Source organism: Phacochoerus africanus, chromosome 5 (genome assembly GCF_016906955.1).
Source record: "Phacochoerus africanus isolate WHEZ1 chromosome 5, ROS_Pafr_v1, whole genome shotgun sequence".
NCBI lineage: Eukaryota > Metazoa > Chordata > Mammalia > Artiodactyla > Suidae > Phacochoerus > Phacochoerus africanus.
In genome coordinates, this window is record NC_062548.1 from 1,735,404 (window position 1) to 1,754,754 (window position 19,351).

The 19,351-nt window shown below is 52.9% G+C and overlaps 1 protein-coding gene across 1 annotated transcript; it reads left to right on the plus strand.

The window, feature by feature from the left end:
• The first annotated feature begins 1,016 nt into the window (after positions 1-1,016).
• On the plus strand, positions 1,017-8,873 carry NUTM2F (NUT family member 2F). Its single transcript, XM_047779252.1, has 10 exons — positions 1,017-1,179; positions 1,232-1,405; positions 3,357-4,053; positions 5,003-5,131; positions 6,141-6,313; positions 6,368-6,516; positions 6,604-7,044; positions 7,498-7,614; positions 8,004-8,405; positions 8,565-8,873. The coding sequence occupies exons 1-10, from the start codon at positions 1,017-1,019 to the stop codon at positions 8,871-8,873; spliced, it is 2,754 nt and encodes a 917-aa protein (XP_047635208.1).
• The last annotated feature ends 10,478 nt before the right edge of the window (positions 8,874-19,351 follow it).

Sequence of the window (19,351 nt, forward strand, 5' to 3'; positions counted from 1 at the left end):
CAGTATGAAGGCAACCAAAGTAAAGATACTCAGATATACTGGGACATGATTTAATTTTCTGTTTTCCTTTTTTCCTTTTTTGCAAGATGAACTCTTTGATCTTATAATATGTTATGTTTTCCATTGTAGTTGATTTACAATGCTTTGTCTATTTTGGCTGTACAGCAAAAGGACCCTGTCATACAGACAGAGGTGTGTACATATATATATCTATACATAGATATGTATATATAGATATATATATGTATAAATATATAGATACATATATATAGATGTGTATATATATGTATTTATATTATACACATATAATCATTTTCTCACTATCCTGCAACATTTTCCATCACAAGTCCAAGATGCAGTTCCCTGCGCACATTTTAATTTTCAACCAGAGACAAAGCAATACTTCTTGAAAAGGCAAACGGATTGCATTCAATTTTCCTTGCCCAAACTGTCTCTGAAAAGATTTCAATGAAACAGGTAACACTGATTTCCGTTTGGAAAGAGGACTGAGTGGACAGGGGAAAGAGGTGGGGAGGAGGACTCAACACTGCATATTCTATTTTGCACAAGTGGATTGTGATCCCGGAGAAGGGATGATTTGTTGAAAATGTGACATTAAATCATTTAAAAGGTAAAACATACAGTACTTACCAGCAATGTCGTAATATGGGAAACAAGTCAGAGTGCTCTCTGGTCTTGGACACGTGGGCTGTGCAACGGCTTTTTGGATGGACTGGGCCTTTCCAGCACACAGGAACGTGAGTAAGGTGGGTCCTGCTGGATGCTGGTTGCCACACAAGGACCGCTTCTTTAGGAAACATGGACATACACCAATCACAAATGGTGGGTCTGCTGAGAGAAGCCAAATTTTAAACATTGTGTTCCAGGCGGCCATGAATACCCAAGTGTTTATCAGACGATAAATGGCGAATTTTGTTCAGAAAGTCTAGCCTCTGGGGATGTAAGTCAAGAGCCAGGACGGAAGCAGAGCGGGTTGAGGGACAACAACTAGGTTGATGGATAAAGAAGTGAAAGGGAACATCCAGACAAACCTTGGTGCTGTGACTCTGAAAACCAACCCATACATTGCCCAAAGAGGCGCTCAACAATTGTCTGGCCACTGCATAAGGCGGAAGAAACGTCTGGTTCTTGCCTACCTGCAGAGGCCAGCATGGAATGGTACCCCACCCCCACCCAGGCTCACCTGCCCTCGGCCCCTCCCCCACTGCAGAATGTCTCGAGGCCCACGTTCTACTGTTGAGATTCAAACTTGGGCTCCTTTACTTGCATCCTGAGCGTCTGCTGGAGCAGGTCACTCGCTGGGTCCTGCCCTTGACTGTTCACGTTGAGGCCGCCAGCCCGTGGTGGTCCGGGCCCACGCCTGTGGGAATGGCTTCAGGAGGAGGTAAGCCTCTAGACGGGGGCTGTTTTCTGAGAGAAAGTGCCTCCCTCAAATCCCTGGGTTTCCGTTGGGACCCTTCACTGTGGACACGGAGTTGGACTGAAGGAGAGGAAGGAGAGAGCACTACACCCCAGGGACATCTCACCCGGGGAGCCTGGGGACCTGCAGAAACCTGAGCCTGTCCTGGGGAGGACAACAGCTTGGAGGCGGATAAAGAGGACTTGCTCTGGTTGGGGAGGCAGGATGGCAGCAGGCAGGTGGCAGTTTCTAGAAGGGAGACAAGCCGCTTGGAACGTGTGTGTAGCCAGTGTCCTGTTGCTGGCACCGGGAGGGTCACGGGGAAAGCCTAGCCCTGCCTCGAGGTCCTTAGGCATCTGAAGCTCGCCTCACCAGATCTCTCTAAGGGATTTGAGCTGGAGCATACTCTGTCTAATGGGGGCGTGGAATGAGAGGGTATAGTCAGAAAACGATTCAGTGCCAGGGGGTGTTGTCTGTGGCCACATGCTCATTAAAGTGTCCTCTCTGAGCTGGGCAGGATGTGACTCTCGCTGCCACCGCCCAGGACTTTTCCCTCCATCCAGCCCAGAACTCACTTCTCAGGTCAGGGAACTGTGGCCTTGGATGCCACAAGGGATGGGCAGCCATGTGACTTCACCCAAGCTAGGACTCGTGTTCCTGAGTTGTTCTGTATTGGTTTCCCTTTTGTGGAAATACATCTCTTCAGACATTGCTCATCGTGTCAGGTATCTCACGGCAGAAGCTGAGGCCTGACTTTGAGATGAAGAGTGTGTTCCTATTTCAAGTCACTACTTCAAGGGCATGGACCACATGAGGAGAGTTGTTGGTTCAGGTGGAATGCCTATGAAGGCGGCTTCCTTTGTAATGCGGGGGCGGGGGGGGGGGCGGCGGGTGGCAGGGGGAAGCGGTGTAGCGCAGAAGCAGGAAGATGATCTAGTCTGCTACTCTGAAACCTCCTAGGACACCTGTGGAGACTAATTAGGTGCATCGTGGTATGTACCCTCCTTCTCCTGGACAGACAGTTTTCTCACAATGGCACCTGACTCCTGCCTGATTCTCAGTTTGTCTTCACTTTCCATTATTGGGAGCTGGAAGGGGAAGGACCACAGGCAGCCTGTACTCCCATGACCCATGTAATGTGAGCCACCCTGGGCCCGTGCTCATCTTCTGCGGCCAACCCTGGATGGGCAATGACAGGAATGCAGGGGACACACACCTACTTCTCAGACTTCTCTCTGAGGAACAGAACTGCATGGTGGGAGTGATTCAGGGCCGTCGGGATGGGGTGGCACAACTTAGCCGCTGTGAAGTGTCCACTCTGAGTGGTTCTGAGAGGCAGGTGCATGCTTGGTGGGGGTGTTCTGTGTTTGTCTAAGGTTTCTGTGTGCAGACTGATCTTCTCAGCCTTTGAGATTTGTTTTGTGAGGTCAGGAAAGAAAGACCGAACAGATGTGTGCTGAGCATCGAGAAAGGAAGGGTTGAGGAGGAAGTGAGGCCCCAAGACTTTAGACAGTGCCGGTCCATCAAAGGCCTTACGGTGCCCGGAAGGACCTTGGAGAAGGCCCCTACCTGCTAGTGACCTTGCTGAGGGGCATGCTCAGAGTAGATGGCCTCTCAGGTCCAGGACGTGGGGACAGCCTGTGAGGGCGAGGTGCCAGGAAGCTCCTCCGGGAGGCTCTCCAATCACTGCTGCTGAGCTGAGCGCTTCTTGGTAGGCAGGGCCAGGGAACTTGGTGTGAGGCATCAAGGTCACCAGGGAAGTCATTCTCAACCGGAAGTCAGACCATGAAAGTCCCTCCAAGGCATCTGCACAACACACAGGTTCCTCTGTCCAAATGCCCTCTCCCGCTGAGGTGTACACTCTGAGTCCCCAGAGAGCTTCCGTCCAAGTTGCCCATTCTCCTCCTCCATTCCCCCCTTTCCTTTCTCTCCACAGCATCTCCACCGCTGGGCACGGATGTGGTCATGCACCCTGGGGCCTCACGGTCCTATCCTCCACTCACTCCTGGCTCCCAACCCCAGCCGGCTTGGGCGCAGCCCCTGCCACCGCCCATGGCCCCATTACTCCTGCCCGGCAGCACCCTGTTGCAGCCAGCTCACCCCGGGACACCTCGGGGGGCTCCTGCTGACCATGGCCCCATTGCCCCAGGGATTGGCAACATCACGGTCCCAGTCTGGTCAGGAGGGAGGTCAGCATCGCCCCACCAGACTCAGGCCTTTGGGCGTCCTCGGGCCCCACTCAATAGGAATGCTTCCAGGGCCCTCAGGGGGAGTGCCTTGTGTCCTGCCCCCCTTTGCATAGCAACCCCTGCAGGGGACAGTGTTGTGGCCGCCCCGGCTGTTGCAGCAGCTCGGGCTGGCAAGGGAGGGTTGGCCCCAGGCCTTCCTCCTCAAGCTGCACCACCAGCTGCCCAGATGGCCTTCATCCTGCCCCCAGGGAGCTCTGGGCCATGGCCACATGGCACCTCTGGGGCAGGCAGCCTGCATGCCTCCCAGCACAGGGGCCCTCGGGAGGACGCCTGTGACCATAAGAGCGTCTATCAGAACTTCCGACGCTGGCAGCGCTTCAAGTCCCTGGCCCGGAGCCACCTGCCCCAGAGCCCTGATGCGGAAGCTCTCTCCTGCTTTCTCATGTAAGTGATCTCTCAGGCCCTCATTAGCTCATCTGGAGCCTTCACATATAGAGGAACTTGGCATGGACTCCCCGCTTAGGTTTCCAGGGATCCTTCAACCTAGAAAGGAGGAGGAGGGTTGACAGCAGTGCCCATGCTATTGAGGAGGCATGTTTTCACTCCAGATGTGTCACACGTCCAGTCCATGACATCCTTTCCGTGCCTTAGCTCAGCTACCACCACCATGCGAGACCAGTTGTCTTACTTTCTGCAGTTCCATGGTAACATTTAGTGCAGAAGAGCAGCCCGAGAGGGTCCTGCTCTGATGTGAGGAGCCAAAGTTTGAATGGGACCTACTTCTCTGGTGCTACCTCCTTTCAACATGGACCTGGGCATGTGGCGGCCAGTGGGTATCACTTCAGATAAGGCTTAGGACATTCAGGCCCAGGACAGAGCTTTCTGCATGCCTGGTCCTTGTCCTGAAGAATTCCGGCTAGAAAGGGGAGGTGGTAGAGCTCTCCTAAGGGCAAGGGTCTATCCTCCTAGAGCTGTGAGCCTGGCAGGAACTTCCCTCCTAGCCCTGAGGTCCCTCAGAAAAGGGGGCCTAGGCCATCGAGTTCAGAGGACCGGGCAGAAGAATCTTTTGGGCTTCTCGGACCTGTTAGCAGGTAGCCTGGCACCTGCCTTCCCTCATTGATATTGCTGCATTTTATATGAGATGGCAGCCCCCCCCCCCCCCGCCTGGCCACAGTGTCCCGGCTATAGCCAGGGAGTGGACAATCATCCTCTGGTGAGTGTGAGGCGGTGGCAACAGTCACCAGGAAGGCTTGTCTTTGCTCTCCAGACAGCCTCCTCTCACCCTCTTGAGCCTGGGTTTGACTGTGTTGGGACACATGGAGGCCTTGGGGCTGGGTGGGGTTGGGCAGTGGGGGCTGGGCTGTACCAGGAGACTGACCCTGAGGGCTTGCAGCCCAGTGCTTCGCACCCTGGCTCGCCTGAAGCCCACCATGACGCTGGAGGAGGGAATGCGGCGGGCCACGCAGGAATGGCAGCACACGAGCAACTTTGAGAGGATGCCCTTTTATGAAATGGCAGCAAAGTGAGTCAGTGTCCGGGGGCGTGGGCTACATGGTGGGGTGGGTGGTGGGTGATGGGGAGACCCCAGGGCAGGATCTGGCTGTGGTGGTGATAATCAGAGAGGATGCAAGAGGAGGCTGGCTCCTCACACCTATTGTTCCCTGAATCCCCGAATCCTATCACCCTCCGGAATCCCCTCTGCCACCTGGAGAGCTTGGCTCTTCCACCCTGCCTGTCCCAGGAGCTCTGCCCTACCCTGATGCTGACATGGGGAGGCCTCAGGATGGCCTTGGGAACCCTGGCAGCCCAGGAGGTGGCCACCTGCAGGCACAAGGGGCTGTGCAGGGGTGTGGTCTCCACCCGGCAGCCTGGCACCCCTTCATGCTGGGTGCCTGGCAGCCACTGACCTAGCATGTGGTATGCCTCTCCTCATCAACGGTGGCTGGAATGGGCAACTGGGCATCCTTGGGGAAGCCCATGGGTCTCTGGCCCTCCCTGTGATTTCTGCACGTGAACCCCCTAGTTTCTAAACAAAACCAAAGGAGCACCACGCAGAGGCAAGTGACACCGCTCCTCTAAGTTTAGTATCCCCTCTCCAGCCTGTGCTGGGCCCTGTCTCACGTGTGTTTTCCCGGACTCTCACGCCCAGCCCCGGGTTCTGGGTTCAGGCAAAGGGCCCTGTGGGGACACACGCCTGACCAGGCCGCTGGCTGTCTCCATTGTTTGGCTCAGGCAAGGTCTGGGGGGCCATGAGCAGGGTCCCCCCAAACCACCATGGGTCCCCTAGGCCTGGTTCAACACAGTAACCTGGGTCTCTGCTGGGCCACGCCTTCCATCTCCAGGGCTGGCGAGGCAGGAGGTGGCCCAGATCTTGTACCTGCCCCAGAGCGGCTCCCTGCTGGGACAGCACCTCACAGGGCCCTGACAGCCCCAAGGACACCCTCTCCTCACCCCCTCAGTCCTGCTGCCCTGGGTGGGCTCCAGAGCCCAGGCCTTTTTCTCACTGTGGCCTGTCCCTCAACATCCCCCAGGTTCATGGAATTTGAGGCAGAGGATGAGATCCGGATGGAGAACTTGTCATGCACGAAGGGGGTGCAGGGCATGCCTCCTCCAGCTCCACCAAAGCCGGCTCCTCAGGAACCCACATCCCGCAAACTGGGCACTCGGCCAGTTAACCACCTTCCCACTGGAGGTCAAGGCAAAGGTACTAGGGGCCTAGGAATGGCCACTGTCCCCAGGCTGGTCCTTTTCCCTCAAGGGGGCATTGACCTTTCAACAAGAACAGCCCCTGAGGGGGGTCTCAGCGGCCCTCTCTCCCTCTGGGGTATGAATGTGGCCCGTTTGGAAACTGATCACCCTCCTCCCTGTCTAAGGGGCCCCTGTGCAATCTGCCTAACATGTGTGCTGGTGGGGAGACCCCTGGTCATTTGAGGTTCCACACATCCTCGCACATGACTTTTAGAGGGTCCTCCTTTTCTCTGGCCTCCCACCAAGCACGAGGCTCTGGCTGGCCCTGACCCCGCCCACACCCATGTCCATGGCCCCCCCACCCCCAACACTGCCCTCCCCTCTACCTGCTCCGGGGTCAGCTTCTGGGTGCTGGATCCCCTCACCTTCCCTTCCTCCTGCTCTGCCTCAGCCTGTGCTCCAAGGAAACACGGCCCCAGGGTCCAGCCCACACGCCCAAGGCCACGCAGATCCCGGCAGCCGCTGGAGAACAAGGCCCTCAAGGAGAGCCCCCCTGAGGCTGTGAGAGAGTGTGGGGACATCATGGAGGCACTGGTGGGTCCTGGGCCCTCAGCCACGGGGGAGTCAGATGCGGAATGTGGAGAGGAGGGAAATGACCTGGCGCAGGACGAGGACGGCACCTTCCCGGACCCGGAACTCCTCAGCTACATTGACAAGCTGTGTTCCCAGGAGGACTTTGTCACCAAGGTGGGCTGGGCCTGCAGTCTGGGTCTATAGGATTCCAAGGAGAGGTCCTCTTGGCACCCTAGTTCTGGCTTTGGCCCAGGACAATGGGATTTATGCTCTGTTCCTTGATCCTGAGATCTGCGTGTGATCCTGGGTGTCTGAGTGTACCTATGTGCATAGGATGTGTATATGTGGATGTATATGTTTGCACATGTGTGTCCCTCTCTGTACGCCTTTGTGACTGTTTCTGTGCATGTGTGTTTGAGCTTTTGTGCACGTGTCTGCACGTGCAACTGCTTCTGAGTGTGTGTGTGTGTTTATGTGAGTGTAGACAATTCCCATGACAGTTTGAAAGCTCCCCCTTTGTGAAGGGGACTCTGGATCGGTCTCTGCTTTTCACTTTCCCCCACACGTCTTCCTGCCTCCCGGGTCCCTCCTGCCGAGGATGCTCACAGCCTCTTCCTTCTGTCCCAGGTGGAGGCGGTCATTCACCCCCGATTCCTGGCAGAATTGCTTTCCCCAGAACCAGAGCTGGATCTCTCGGCCCTGGCTGAGGAGCTGGAGCAGGAGGAAGGACTCTCCCCTGAAGAGGTGGCCGGGGGAGGGAGCGACACTCAGGGAGACTGGGGCAGGGGGGAGCCCAGGTGACCCAGGAAATCCAGGAGGCAAGGACCCAGGTCAGCCAGGGCAGAGGAGGGACCCAGAGCAGGAGGCCCTGAAGGCTCTGCCCCTCCCTCCCCTGACTGAGAGGCCCTGCACCAGGGAGGCTGCCCAGGTGGGTGCAGGGCAGGATGAATGGAAGAGGAGGAGGGGAGCCGGGGAGGGGGCAGGGACCCTTCTGGGGGGAAGGTCCAGGAGGAAGGCAGGAGTGCCACAGGGTCTGTATCGGGATGTGAGTCCCATCTCACCTCCCCCTGCCCACAACCCCCGGCTCTCCCTGGAGGGTGCAGAGCGGTCACTGTCCACCTCCCTCCCGCCAGCTGGTGCAGAAACGAGCCCTGGCCTCGAAGGAGGAGGACGGGGTGCCGGCCACCCCCAATCACAGGGCACCCCAGCTGGACTCAAGCCCTTCCGAGTCTGCTGCCGGCCAAGATGCCCAGAGGAACGAGCAAGGCCCACAGCCCGGGGCCAGAGATGAAACCTGTACACCCCAGATGGCTTTCCACGGCCATCTAAGGCACCGCCAGACAGACAGGGGCCTGTTCAGGCACAAAGGCCCTGTGCCCTCTCCAGGACATCAGGAGTCCCCTCAGTCTGGAACTGCACAGCCCTTTCCTCGCCAGGGCACAAAGCGCTCGGGCCCTCCATCAGGACCCAGGGCAAAAAGGTTCTCAGGGAGGCCTCTCCGCCTAGCGGAGCCCCAGGGCCGGGTCAAGGGTTCAGTGAGGATGAGGAGGAGCTCCCCAGCCTGGCCTTCCTCTTGGGCCTTCACCACAGCCTGCTGCCCTGGGGGCGGCCCACAGAGCCCTGTCCCTGCCTCGGGTCTTGTCTGCCCTGGGGGGCTGGGGGCCCAGCAAGCTTCCCAGGCCCCCTTTCCCCAGAGAATGGGCCTCAGCCCAGGCCCCCCGGCAGCTGCCAAGTCTAGGAAGCGGGCTCTGTGTGGAGGCCCGGCCGCTGCTGAGAAGCTGCCCAGGCCTAGGGCTGACCTGCGAGGCTCTGGGAGGCCCGCCCTGGCTCTGGGGCTGGTTGGCCCTTCAGAGCCCCAAACGAGCAGGTGTGACCCATCTGTCACAGGGAGGAGGAGGAAGTGGCACTGCAGCCAGGAGGGAACAGTGGGCCAGCCCAACAGGGCAGCCCCCATGGAAGCCTTGGGCTCCTCCAGGTCCCAGCAACCATCCTGGCTGACATAGGGGCGGGGAGGAAGGACAGAATGACCAGGGCCAGGAGGGGGGTGGGGTTGGGGTGGGGTTAGGTGGTGGGGACTTGGGTCTGGGTGTGTGTGGGTGGGCACAGTAGCTCCTTTGCCACAGGGTATGTAAAATATGGATAAAATAGTTTTGTTTGTGAAATACACTTGGTCCACTGTCGTCCTGCATGTGTCTGGGTCCTCAGAGAGGGGTCCTCAGAGGACAGAGAGGGGACCCCAGAGGAACGAAGCATGTGTGAGATCCCAGGCAGTCTGGATCCACAGGTGAATCACTAAGCCTTTCCACCACAGAGACAAGGATGCCCAGGCAGCTCCTGGGAGTACACAGCTCTCAGTATCCCCAGGGACAGCCTCACCATCCCTGTCTCTCAAGCCTGCTGGGCTAGGGGGGCTTCTGGGGCATCTGTTCCGTTCTCTGCATCCCTGAACACTCTGGGGATGGAGAGCTGCTTTTGTACCATTCAGCCCTCTGGACACTCACCCAGTTCTGAGAATGGAGGCTGGAGACAGCCCTTACCTTTAGGGAGTTTCTCTCTGCCTCTCTGAAGTGGCCAGATGACAGGCTGAGGTGATCCTCCACTCATCCAGGGTGTCCTGTGGGGGTGGCCTGGCCAGAGAGGAAAAGGCTTGGCTATAGGGACGACTTTCTGCTTCACTGCCTTGTGGGTGGGTGGGGGGGCATCCTATCATCTCAGTGGCATTATTGCATGTGCCAATTGGTGGAGGCAGCTGCCTCTTAGTCCCAACGAGGACAAAAGGAAGGGGGAAGGAGTGACTGGAATTTCATGGCCACTTAATGGCTGGGGTGGAGTCTTACATCATGTGGAGCTCAGCGGTCCCAACCTCACCAGCCCACTGGCATCCACCCCCAGGTAGCTTTTGATACACGAAGACTTAGGACTTTAAATGACCAGTGATAATTTTCTGATTGTGGGGAAGAGGGTTAAGGATCTAGGCTTGTCCCTGCGAACTTCCATTTGCCACAAATGGCAGCCAAAAATAAAATAAAATAAAATAAAAATAAAATAAAATAAAATAAAATAAAATAAAAAACACCCCAAGCCACCAAAAAGTCTAGGATTAATGCTAAGGTGCAGGCACACTGGAAGTGAGGAATTCACTCACGTTCTTCAATCCATGAAGAAATGAAATAGCAGGAGTTCCTGTCATGGCTCGGCTGTAAGGATCCTAACTTACTGGGTTAATGTTCTGGCATTGCTGTCAGCTGTGGTGTAGGTGTGAGACATGCCTCAGATCCTGTATTGCTGTGGCTGTGCCATAGGCCAGCCGCTGCAGCTCCGATTCAACCCCTGGCCTGGAAAAAGCCCATAGGTCCCAATGCAGCCGAATCAAAAAGGGAAAAGAAAAGAACGCAATAGAATTTGAAGACATGAAAGTTGTAGAGACCATAACCAAATAATATTTAGGGAGATCCCATTATGGCTCAGCAGATGAAGAATCTGATTGGTATCCATGAGTGTGTGGGTTTGATCCCTGGGCCTTGTTCAGCGGGTTAAAGAATCCAGGATTGCCACGAGCTGTGGTGTAGGTCACAGATGTGGCTTGGATCTGGCATTGCTGTGGCTGTAGCATAGGCCAGCAGTGCCAGCTCTGATTCGACCCCTAGTCTGGGAACTTCCACATGCTGCAGGTGGGGCCCTACAATGACAATCAAAGAATCCATCCATCCATCCATGCATCCCTCCAATAAGGAAAGAGTGGTTTAATGGATGCTGCATTCACAGAATCACAGAAATGGCCACCATCCCTAGGGTGGGTAAAGGAGGCTCCCAATTTCAGGGGCTGGATTGGTGCAGCTTGTGTGAGGACGGAGCCAGGGGCTGGACACCCTTTGTCTGTGATAGACACCAAGGGGAAGCTTACCCTCTGACACCAGGGAAAGGCTCATCTCCAAACTCCTCAAGGTGGAATCAAAGCATTGGCCTTGAAGAAACCCATTTGACTTAGGCTTTGGGCCACCTGGTCTGGGTTCTCCCTTTCCAATGCCATGTGCCTCCAAGAACAAGGCAAAGAGTCACCTTTGTCCAAGTCACAGACAGCATACCTGAACTGTCCAGCTATTACAACTGTGCAGCCAATGTGCCTTGTTGGGAGGGCATTGTTGAGTGGTGGGCACGGGGCAGTGTGTTCCAGGAGGATTCCGGCCCTCTGGCTCACAGGTGACCTCTTGCCAGATGCATCAGGAACCATGGTAGTTTCCCAGGCACTGCCTTCCTTCCTCAAGATGGCAGGGATCCACAAGGGCTTGAAACGGGGAGCAGAGCACAGGGCCATCACCTATGGTCTCCTGACCTCCTCTGCCTGAGGGGAGGAGCTTCCTGCTTTCACAGAAGCTATTGCTAGCACACCAGTCGTTGGAGAGTTCTTGGTCACCAACATTTTACTACTCAGCAGCATGCAGGAGCTATCAAGGATGGTCCATGGAAGGCGCTAAGAGTCTTGTGTTAGGGGCGACTTGCTTATTTTCAAGAGGTGCTTCTAGTCAGTTGGGGTTAGGATGCCCTTCTTTCAGGAAGTGCTTTGGATGATGGTTGAAACGACAGGCTGGCAACCGCATGGGTTGGGCGGAAGCAACAGGGCGTGAGGAAAATGTTGCTTGCTGAAGAAGAGAGAGGGCAGGTCTGACTTGCTCAAGACCACCGCCCTGCAGCTGGAAGCCTGGCCTTCCTCGGGGACTTCACGGTCACTGCCAATAGCCAGGGATTGTGGCTGTCGGAGGTGGGGGAGTAACCCTGACTGTGTCTCCGCCATTGGCCTTCTGAGCCTTGTGGCTGCGGCCCACAGCTCAGACCCGCCCTGGGCAGCAGGAGAGAGGCTGGAGCTTCACCCACCAGGCGTGCTGCTCCCCCAGCCAGGGACTGGGCCTGGGTCCTGCATGTCAGCCTTCTGGTTGTAGCCAGTGCCCACTTGGGACCACGGCTTCTCTGCTCATGCCATGTAAAGCACCAGAGCGCTAGATCTGGGCCCCCTCCTGGACCCTGGCTCTCTGCTTGCAAGCTGATCCAGGAAAACAATGTGCAGGGGTGTCTGTGAACTGGCCCCTGTTAGACACATCTTCAGAAGCCTGGCATTTATATGTTCAGGAATTCCCTTATGGTACAGTATAAGGGAAAAGGGCAGAGAACTACTCTGTAACATTCATACTTGAAACATTCACACCAGTGACATTTGAAGAACCTATATAATAACGAAACACATAGTCACTGCATTTCACTCCACCGTGTCCAAAGTGTACGCTGTCCATTGTATAACAATGAGAACGAGAAGAAAGTAAGCCTCCAGATATGTGGACATCGAGATGCACCCTTCGAAAGAATCCATGCTCAAAGAGGACTCTCAAGGAAAACTTTGAAAACAAGTGGATCTGAAGGCAAATGAACGTGCAGTACGTGACCGGTGGTAGGATCCAGACAAACTCTTGTTAAGAGGGAAACAAGTGGCAATAAATGCTTATAGAACAGAAAAGACGAAACGTCTCCAATCAATAACCTAAGTTTTCACACAAGGAATCGGGAAAAAACAAATCACAAAATAATAAAACAAGTGCATGAACAAAGAAGGCAATGACAATACACTACATTCAGATGGAATGTATCCGGGGAATACTAGCTTGGTTAATACGCAAAATCATCAACTTTATATGCTGTATTAGTACATTAAATGAGGAAAACCTACATGGTCACAATGGCTTGTGCAGAAAAAGCATTTGACAAAGTTCAACACCCATTCATGTCAGAAACGCTCAGAAAACTAGGAAGAGAAGGACACTACTTGAACCCAGTAAAGAACATCTAGACAAAAATCTACACCAAGCCTCATACGTGATGGTTGAAAGAACGAAAGTTTTGCTCCTAAATTCAAAACAGGTCAGAAAGTTCTTTCTCCTTTGTCCTCTTTTCTACTTAGTACTGTAGGTACTAGCCGGGGCAGCACTGCAAGAAAGAGAAATAAAGACATGTGGATTAGAAAGGAAAAAACATAACTCTCCATGCTCATGGATAGCATGGCTTACCTCCACAGAAAGGCCCACCCAAATCTCCAAGACACACTGAATAGATGGAGGCTACTTCATCAAGTCTCAGTATACAAGATCGACACAAAAACATTTCATCATATGCGTAAATACAAAAAAAAAAATAATAATGTGGAGCCCAAACTACAAACACGATGCCAATACACAAGATTTGCAAAAATCTTGAAGCGTTTGGTTCCATAGTTCATTCTATGGACTGCACCACGGCATCTGGGAGGGTCCAGGCAAGGGGGGTAGTAAACTGGAGCTACGGCTACCAGCCTACATCACAGCCACAGCAACACCGGGTCCAAGCAGCATGCGCAAACACACTGCAGCTTGGGGCAACACTGGACCCTTATCCCACTGAGCCAGGTCAGGGATGGAACCCACATCCGCTTGGACACTGTTTTCACGTTCTTCACAAGCTGAGCCACAATGGGAGAAATTCCGGGTATACAGATTGGTGATAGAGGGATCTGTGTGATAAAATGAAACAAGACCTACAACAATGGGGACATGTATTATACTCGTGGATGGGAAGACTCAACACAGAAAACTGTCAAATTCCAACAGAAGTTTTTTTTGGTCAACCATGGACGAACATATTCTAAAACGTATAAAGAAAAGATAAAGGAGCCAGAACATGAAAAATAATTCAATGAAAGCACCTTAGAGTTGGAGGATATTGGGCTTATGAGAATGCTCTATGTAAGACATTTGGGCATTGGTGGAGGGATAGATGCCGACGGAGTTCAGTGTACAGATAGAGAATGCAGAAATAGATCCGTGCCAATACAACAACCTGGGATGTTCTAATACAGAAGTTCAAGAGCAGTATAATGGAATAGGGATAGTGTTTTTATCAGATACTAAAATTAACTCATAATGGAACTTAAGTGCAAGTGTAAAATTTGCATAGATACAAACTATGGATAAATGTTTACCAACAAAGAAAAAAAAATTGGAGAAAATCTCTGGGTCCTAGGGCTTGGTAAAGAGTTCTTCCATATGACAAGAAAAACATTACCCCAAAAGGAAAGGAAAGAACAGAAAATTGGACTTCATCAAGAGGAAATAAAGGCCCTTCAAAAAATACGTGCACCCCAATGGTCACTGAAGCACCATTTACAATAGCCAAGACAAGGGAGCAAGCTAAATGTCCATCGACAGAGGAATGGATAAAGAAGATGTGGTACATGTACACAGGGAAACATTACACAATCATACAAAAGAATGAAATAACGAACGTTGCAGCAGCAAGGGTGGACCTAGAAATTATCATCCTAAGTGAAGCTAGTCAGACAGTGAAAGACCAACATCGTACGACATCGCTTCTATGTGGACTCTAAAGGGAGGATAGACATGAACATATTTGCAGGACAGAAACAGACTCCCAGACTTGGAAAAACTTTTTGGTTACCAAAGGAGACAAGTCGGGGGGAGGATGGGCTGGGGGTTTGGGACTGGCTTCTGCATATACACTGAGGCATATGGAACGACTGGCCAACGGGAACCTGCTGTATAGCCCAGGGAACTCTAGCCAACATTTGGCGATAGTCGATATGGGAATAGAATCTGAGGGAGAATGGACGTGTGTGTGTGTGACCGAATCACTTCGCTACACAGCAGAAACTATCACAACATTGTGAGTCACTATGCTTCAATGAAACTGAGGATAACTAAATGAATTCCGCTTGAATAGGCAGCAACAACATCAGCGAAACAACAAAAAGAAAAGCGTTCTGCCTGACACGACAGCCAAGTCACCACCCCAGAAAGAAAGAACAGACAAATGGACCTCATCAAATTTAAGCATTTTCCTAGGTGAAAAGAAGCTACAGGTTTGGAGAAACTACCTGCCAACCACACATCTGACACAAGTCTGGTATCTCGAGGGAATAAGGCACTGCCAAATCATGACCATAAATGTAGGACCAATTCCACTAGAAAACGGGCAAACATTAGGAGGCGATATGTCACCAACCACAGCACCGTGGGTCCTGAAGGCTGGGTACACTGTGAGGCTTCCTGGGGTCCTGCTGGCTGCATGAGAACTCTGTGTCAGGCAGAGGGCAGGAAGGATTTTGACAACGCTGCTTCAAGGAACTCACTCAGGTGGGCCTGCGTCAGCTAAGCAGGAAAGGAGACATCAGGCTCCAAGTGCTGGAGGTGTGTCGACGCCTTGGGCCAGGCAGGCTGGGGCCCTTGGACAGAAGGGAGCAGTTCATGCGGGGGTGGGGGCCAGGAAGGTGGGCGGTGACTTGGGTCCCTTCAGGCTGGGGAGAGCGGGGCCATGGGTGTGCTTAAAGAGGGTGCTGGGAATCGAATCTAGGAGCAGAGGCCTGAGGACTGCAAGCCTGGACCTCAGCTCACAGCCTGGCACTGGAGCTCCTCTCTCGGCTTCCCCCTCAGTCTCCTGGACCCCCTGCCTTCGAGAGCCTTATATGCCACAGGCTGGAACCCCCTGCCTCATGGCCTTGGGTCATGGGCTCCAATCCAGCTCAAGTGCCCTGCACTCTGGAAACGTCCCTCCCTCACCATGGGGAGTCGGTCCTCCCTCCTCCCAACCCCAGGCGTGATGTGTCTTTACTTTAGGAAAGACCCTTCATCCCTTGCACTGTAGACACTGGCCAAAAGGGGCTGAACTGTATCCCCCGAAATTCATATGTTGAAGTCTTCTCCCCCAGTACCTCAGCACATGACTTTAGGTGGAGCAGAGTTTTCTCTGTCTTCTTGTTGTTTACATTTGTTTGTTTGTATAGGGCTGCAGGGGCGGCATATAGAAGGTCCCAGGCTTGGCATCCGATCGATCGATCGGAGCTTCAGCTGCCGGCCTACACCACAGCCACAGCAACGCCACATCCAAGCCGTGTCTGTGACCTACACCACAGCTCACGGCAACATTGGATCCTTCCCTTCCTGAGCGAGGCCAGGGATTGACCCTGAACACTCATGGTGACTATTGGGGTTCATTTCCAGTGCACCACTACAGGAAGCCCTGGAGCAGAGTTTGTAAAGAAAGAGCTGACATGAGGTCACTAAGGTGGCCCCTAAGACAATGTGACGGGTGCCCCTATAGAAAGGGAAAATTTAGGCCCCGAAACACACAGAGGGAGCTGATGTGAGGTCACAGGGAAGAGATGGCCATCTGGAAGCCAAGGAGAGAGGCCTCAGGGCAAACCAAGCCTGTTTATACCTGGATCTCAGAAGGCTGGGCTCCAAAAGGGTGAATTGATAAATTCTTGTTATTTAAGCCCCATTGCCCGTGGGATTTGTGACGGCAGCTGGAGCTGACCGATACTCTCTCTCCAAAGGCCTGTGCACTCCCATGGCAGGGTGGAGTCTCAATGGAAGACACCGTCTCTGTCCCCAGCTGGGCTCCACCAGCGTCCCCACCCCTGCCTTCCTGCTGGGACAGTCTCCCTCTCATGTCCTCTCTCCTTGTCCAGGGAGTCAGAAGGAGGACCCCAACAGAAGAAGTAAGGACAGAGGACAGGAGGGGCTGTAGGCCCCCAAGGCAGGAGCAGGAGGAGTCTTTCGTTTGTTTATGTGAGACTGCAGGCTTGGTTTGTGGGGCGGCCACTGTTGGACAGGAATGCCCAGATGGCATTGGAAAGCCATGGCAAGCTGATGGAGCTGGTGGGGGAGGGGCGGCAGGTTCCAGAGAGGAGACTGGACTCTGAGGCAGAGATAGGAGCACAGGGAGCTTGGTGGATCTGCACCAAGCCTGCTGCAGGACCTCGAGCACGAACAGTAGCAGGGACAAGGGCTCTGGAGGCACAAAGGCGGTGCCAGGCCCAAGCGAGCCAGCAGCCTGCAGAGACTGGCATGGAACCTGGGTGTGAGGAGGAGGGGCCGTGGGCTGAGGGAGAGGCGTGAGCTTCTGGATCTCACCAATCCCATGGGAGAAGTAGCCGATATTGGTGAAGATGCTAGGGTAGGTGGGATGTCAGCAGTCCAAGCCCCAGCGGGCCAGCCCCACCAGAACCCCCAAACCAATGAGGTCACAGACAAGGCAACCCCCCGCCCCCCACCCCCGGAATCACCCTAGGAAGGATGGGGGACTTACTGTGAGCAACGGAGCTAGGTCAGAGGAGTCTCTGCCATCCACGGTCACTCAGGTGGACTGCTGTGAAGGTCCAAACACCGGCGTCCCGTGGAAGACCAGCCTGTTTAAGTCATGCAGGCAGGCACTGGCATCATGTTTTAGGAAGCTCCTGACTGACCCTCAGGACAATCACAGGTTTCAATCTATCAGCATGCCTGGAGAAGCCCTGGATGTCCAGAACAAGGCACTGTCCAAGGCCGAGAAGGGGCCGCTGCACCAGCAGGGCCCAAGAGAGCTGGTCTGGGAGTGGAGCCTGGCCAGCTAAGGCCCCTGCAGACCTCAGCTCTTGCAAGACCCTGGGCTGCACCAGCACACCCCTAACCTGGACCCTCTTCATTTCTCATTCCTTTAGGCATCTGGTTTTCTCTCAGTTTCTTGGTTGAGCCTTTTCAGAAGATGCCCATCCCCAGGCCAGGCGGGGGCAAGCCGGTATTGCTCAGGGAGTCGGCAGGGGTTAGAAAGAAAGCTGCTGGGACTTAGAAGAGTGAATGCTCTCGGGGCAGGGCCATCTGGTTGGAAATCTCCTCGTGTCATCAGCCAAAGGGAGGGTCTGGACCTTGTGGCTGGGGTAGAAGGGCAGGGGACATTGCCAGTTTCCAGTGCACCACAACAGGGAGTCCTGGAATAGAGTTTATGAAGAAAGAGCAAAAGGAGAGTGGTGTCAAGATACAGGAAGCACAGAGGGCCCCAAGCAAGTTGAGCCCACACAGGCCCACAGCAAGACATATTATAAAAAAATGGCCAAGGTTAAACATAAAGAGAGGGTTCGAAAGGCAGCAAGAGCAAAGCAAAGCATTCATTATAAGGGAACCCCAATAAGGCTATCTGCTGATTTCTCTACAGAAACACTGCAGGCCAGAAGGGAGTGGCAAGATACATTTAAAGCACTGAAAGGAAAAAAAATCTGCCACCTACAATACTCTATCCAGCAAGAATATCATTTAAAATAGAAGGGGAAATGAAGAATTTCTCCAACAAACAAAAGCTGAAGGAGTACAGCAATACAAAACCCACTCTAAAAGAAATACTGAAAGGGCTTCTCCAATTAAAAAAAAAAAAAAAACACGAAGAACTTGGATGGAGGAAACCACAATTGGAAAGCAGTGACTTAAAGAAGCCAGCATACAGATCTAAACATGAAGACTTAGGAAAAAAAAGAAAAAAGAAAAACAAAAAGTCATCCAAATCATACGGAGTGGGCAAGGAAGGAAAAAAATTAGATTCTTTTTCTTATTTCAATGACGTATTTGTTCCTATATGACTATCAGGCTACAGTGAGCAGATATAGGAAGGGGTTAACATAGTAAAGAAAGAAAAAGAGGGCAAGCATAAATCAAAAGCGAACACTACATTCAAAAAACTGAAAAGAAAAGGACTCAGGCATAAAATAAATGGAAACCATCCAACCAAAGGAAAAGAAAAGAAGAAAAGAGAAACACAGAATCATCTGGAAATCAAGGCTTAAAATGGCAAGAAATAAACATCTATCAATAACCACCTGAAATCTTAATGGACCGAATGCTCCCATCAAAAGACACAGGGTGGCAGATTGGGCACAAAAGCAAAAACCTTCAATCTGCTGCCTAACAAAACTCATCCGAGGGCAAAGGACACACGTAGATTGAAAGGGAGGGGATGCGAAAAGATATTTCATGCCAATGGACAAGACAGGAAATCGGGAGTAGCAATGCTCACATCCAACAAAATCGCCTTTAAAACGAAGGCCATCAAGAAAGACAGAGAAGGACACTATTTCGTGGTTAGAGGATCCACTCAAGAAGAGGATATGACACACTTATCCCTGGAATCTAATGTATGGCACAAATGAACCTTTCCACAGAAAAGAAACTCATGGACTTGGAGAACAGACTCGTGGTTGCCTAGGGCGAGGGGGAGGCGGGGAGGGAGTGGGGTGGATGGGTGGATGGGAGCTTGGGGTTAATACATGCAAGCCATGAGTCTTCTTTTGGTATCCATTCAGCCAGTCTATGTCTTTTGGTCGGGCATTTCGTCCACTTACATTGAGGTCGTTATTGATTTGTACATCTTATTGCCGTTTTATTACTGTGTCAGTTGGGTTTTGTTGGTCTTTTCCCTCCTCTCTTGTTCTCTCTCTGTGGTTGATGACTGTCTTTAGTGGGGTGTTTGTTGGTGTTTTTATTTGTTATTTCCCCCAACAATGTTTTTTCTACGTCGCGCTTTCCCCAGTTACCCATACATGTATAATTCTTTGTTGCCATTATCATGCTCCGTCAAAGTGATTGACTAGTTCTCAGTGCTACACAGCAGGATCTCATTGCTAATCCTTCCAAAGGCA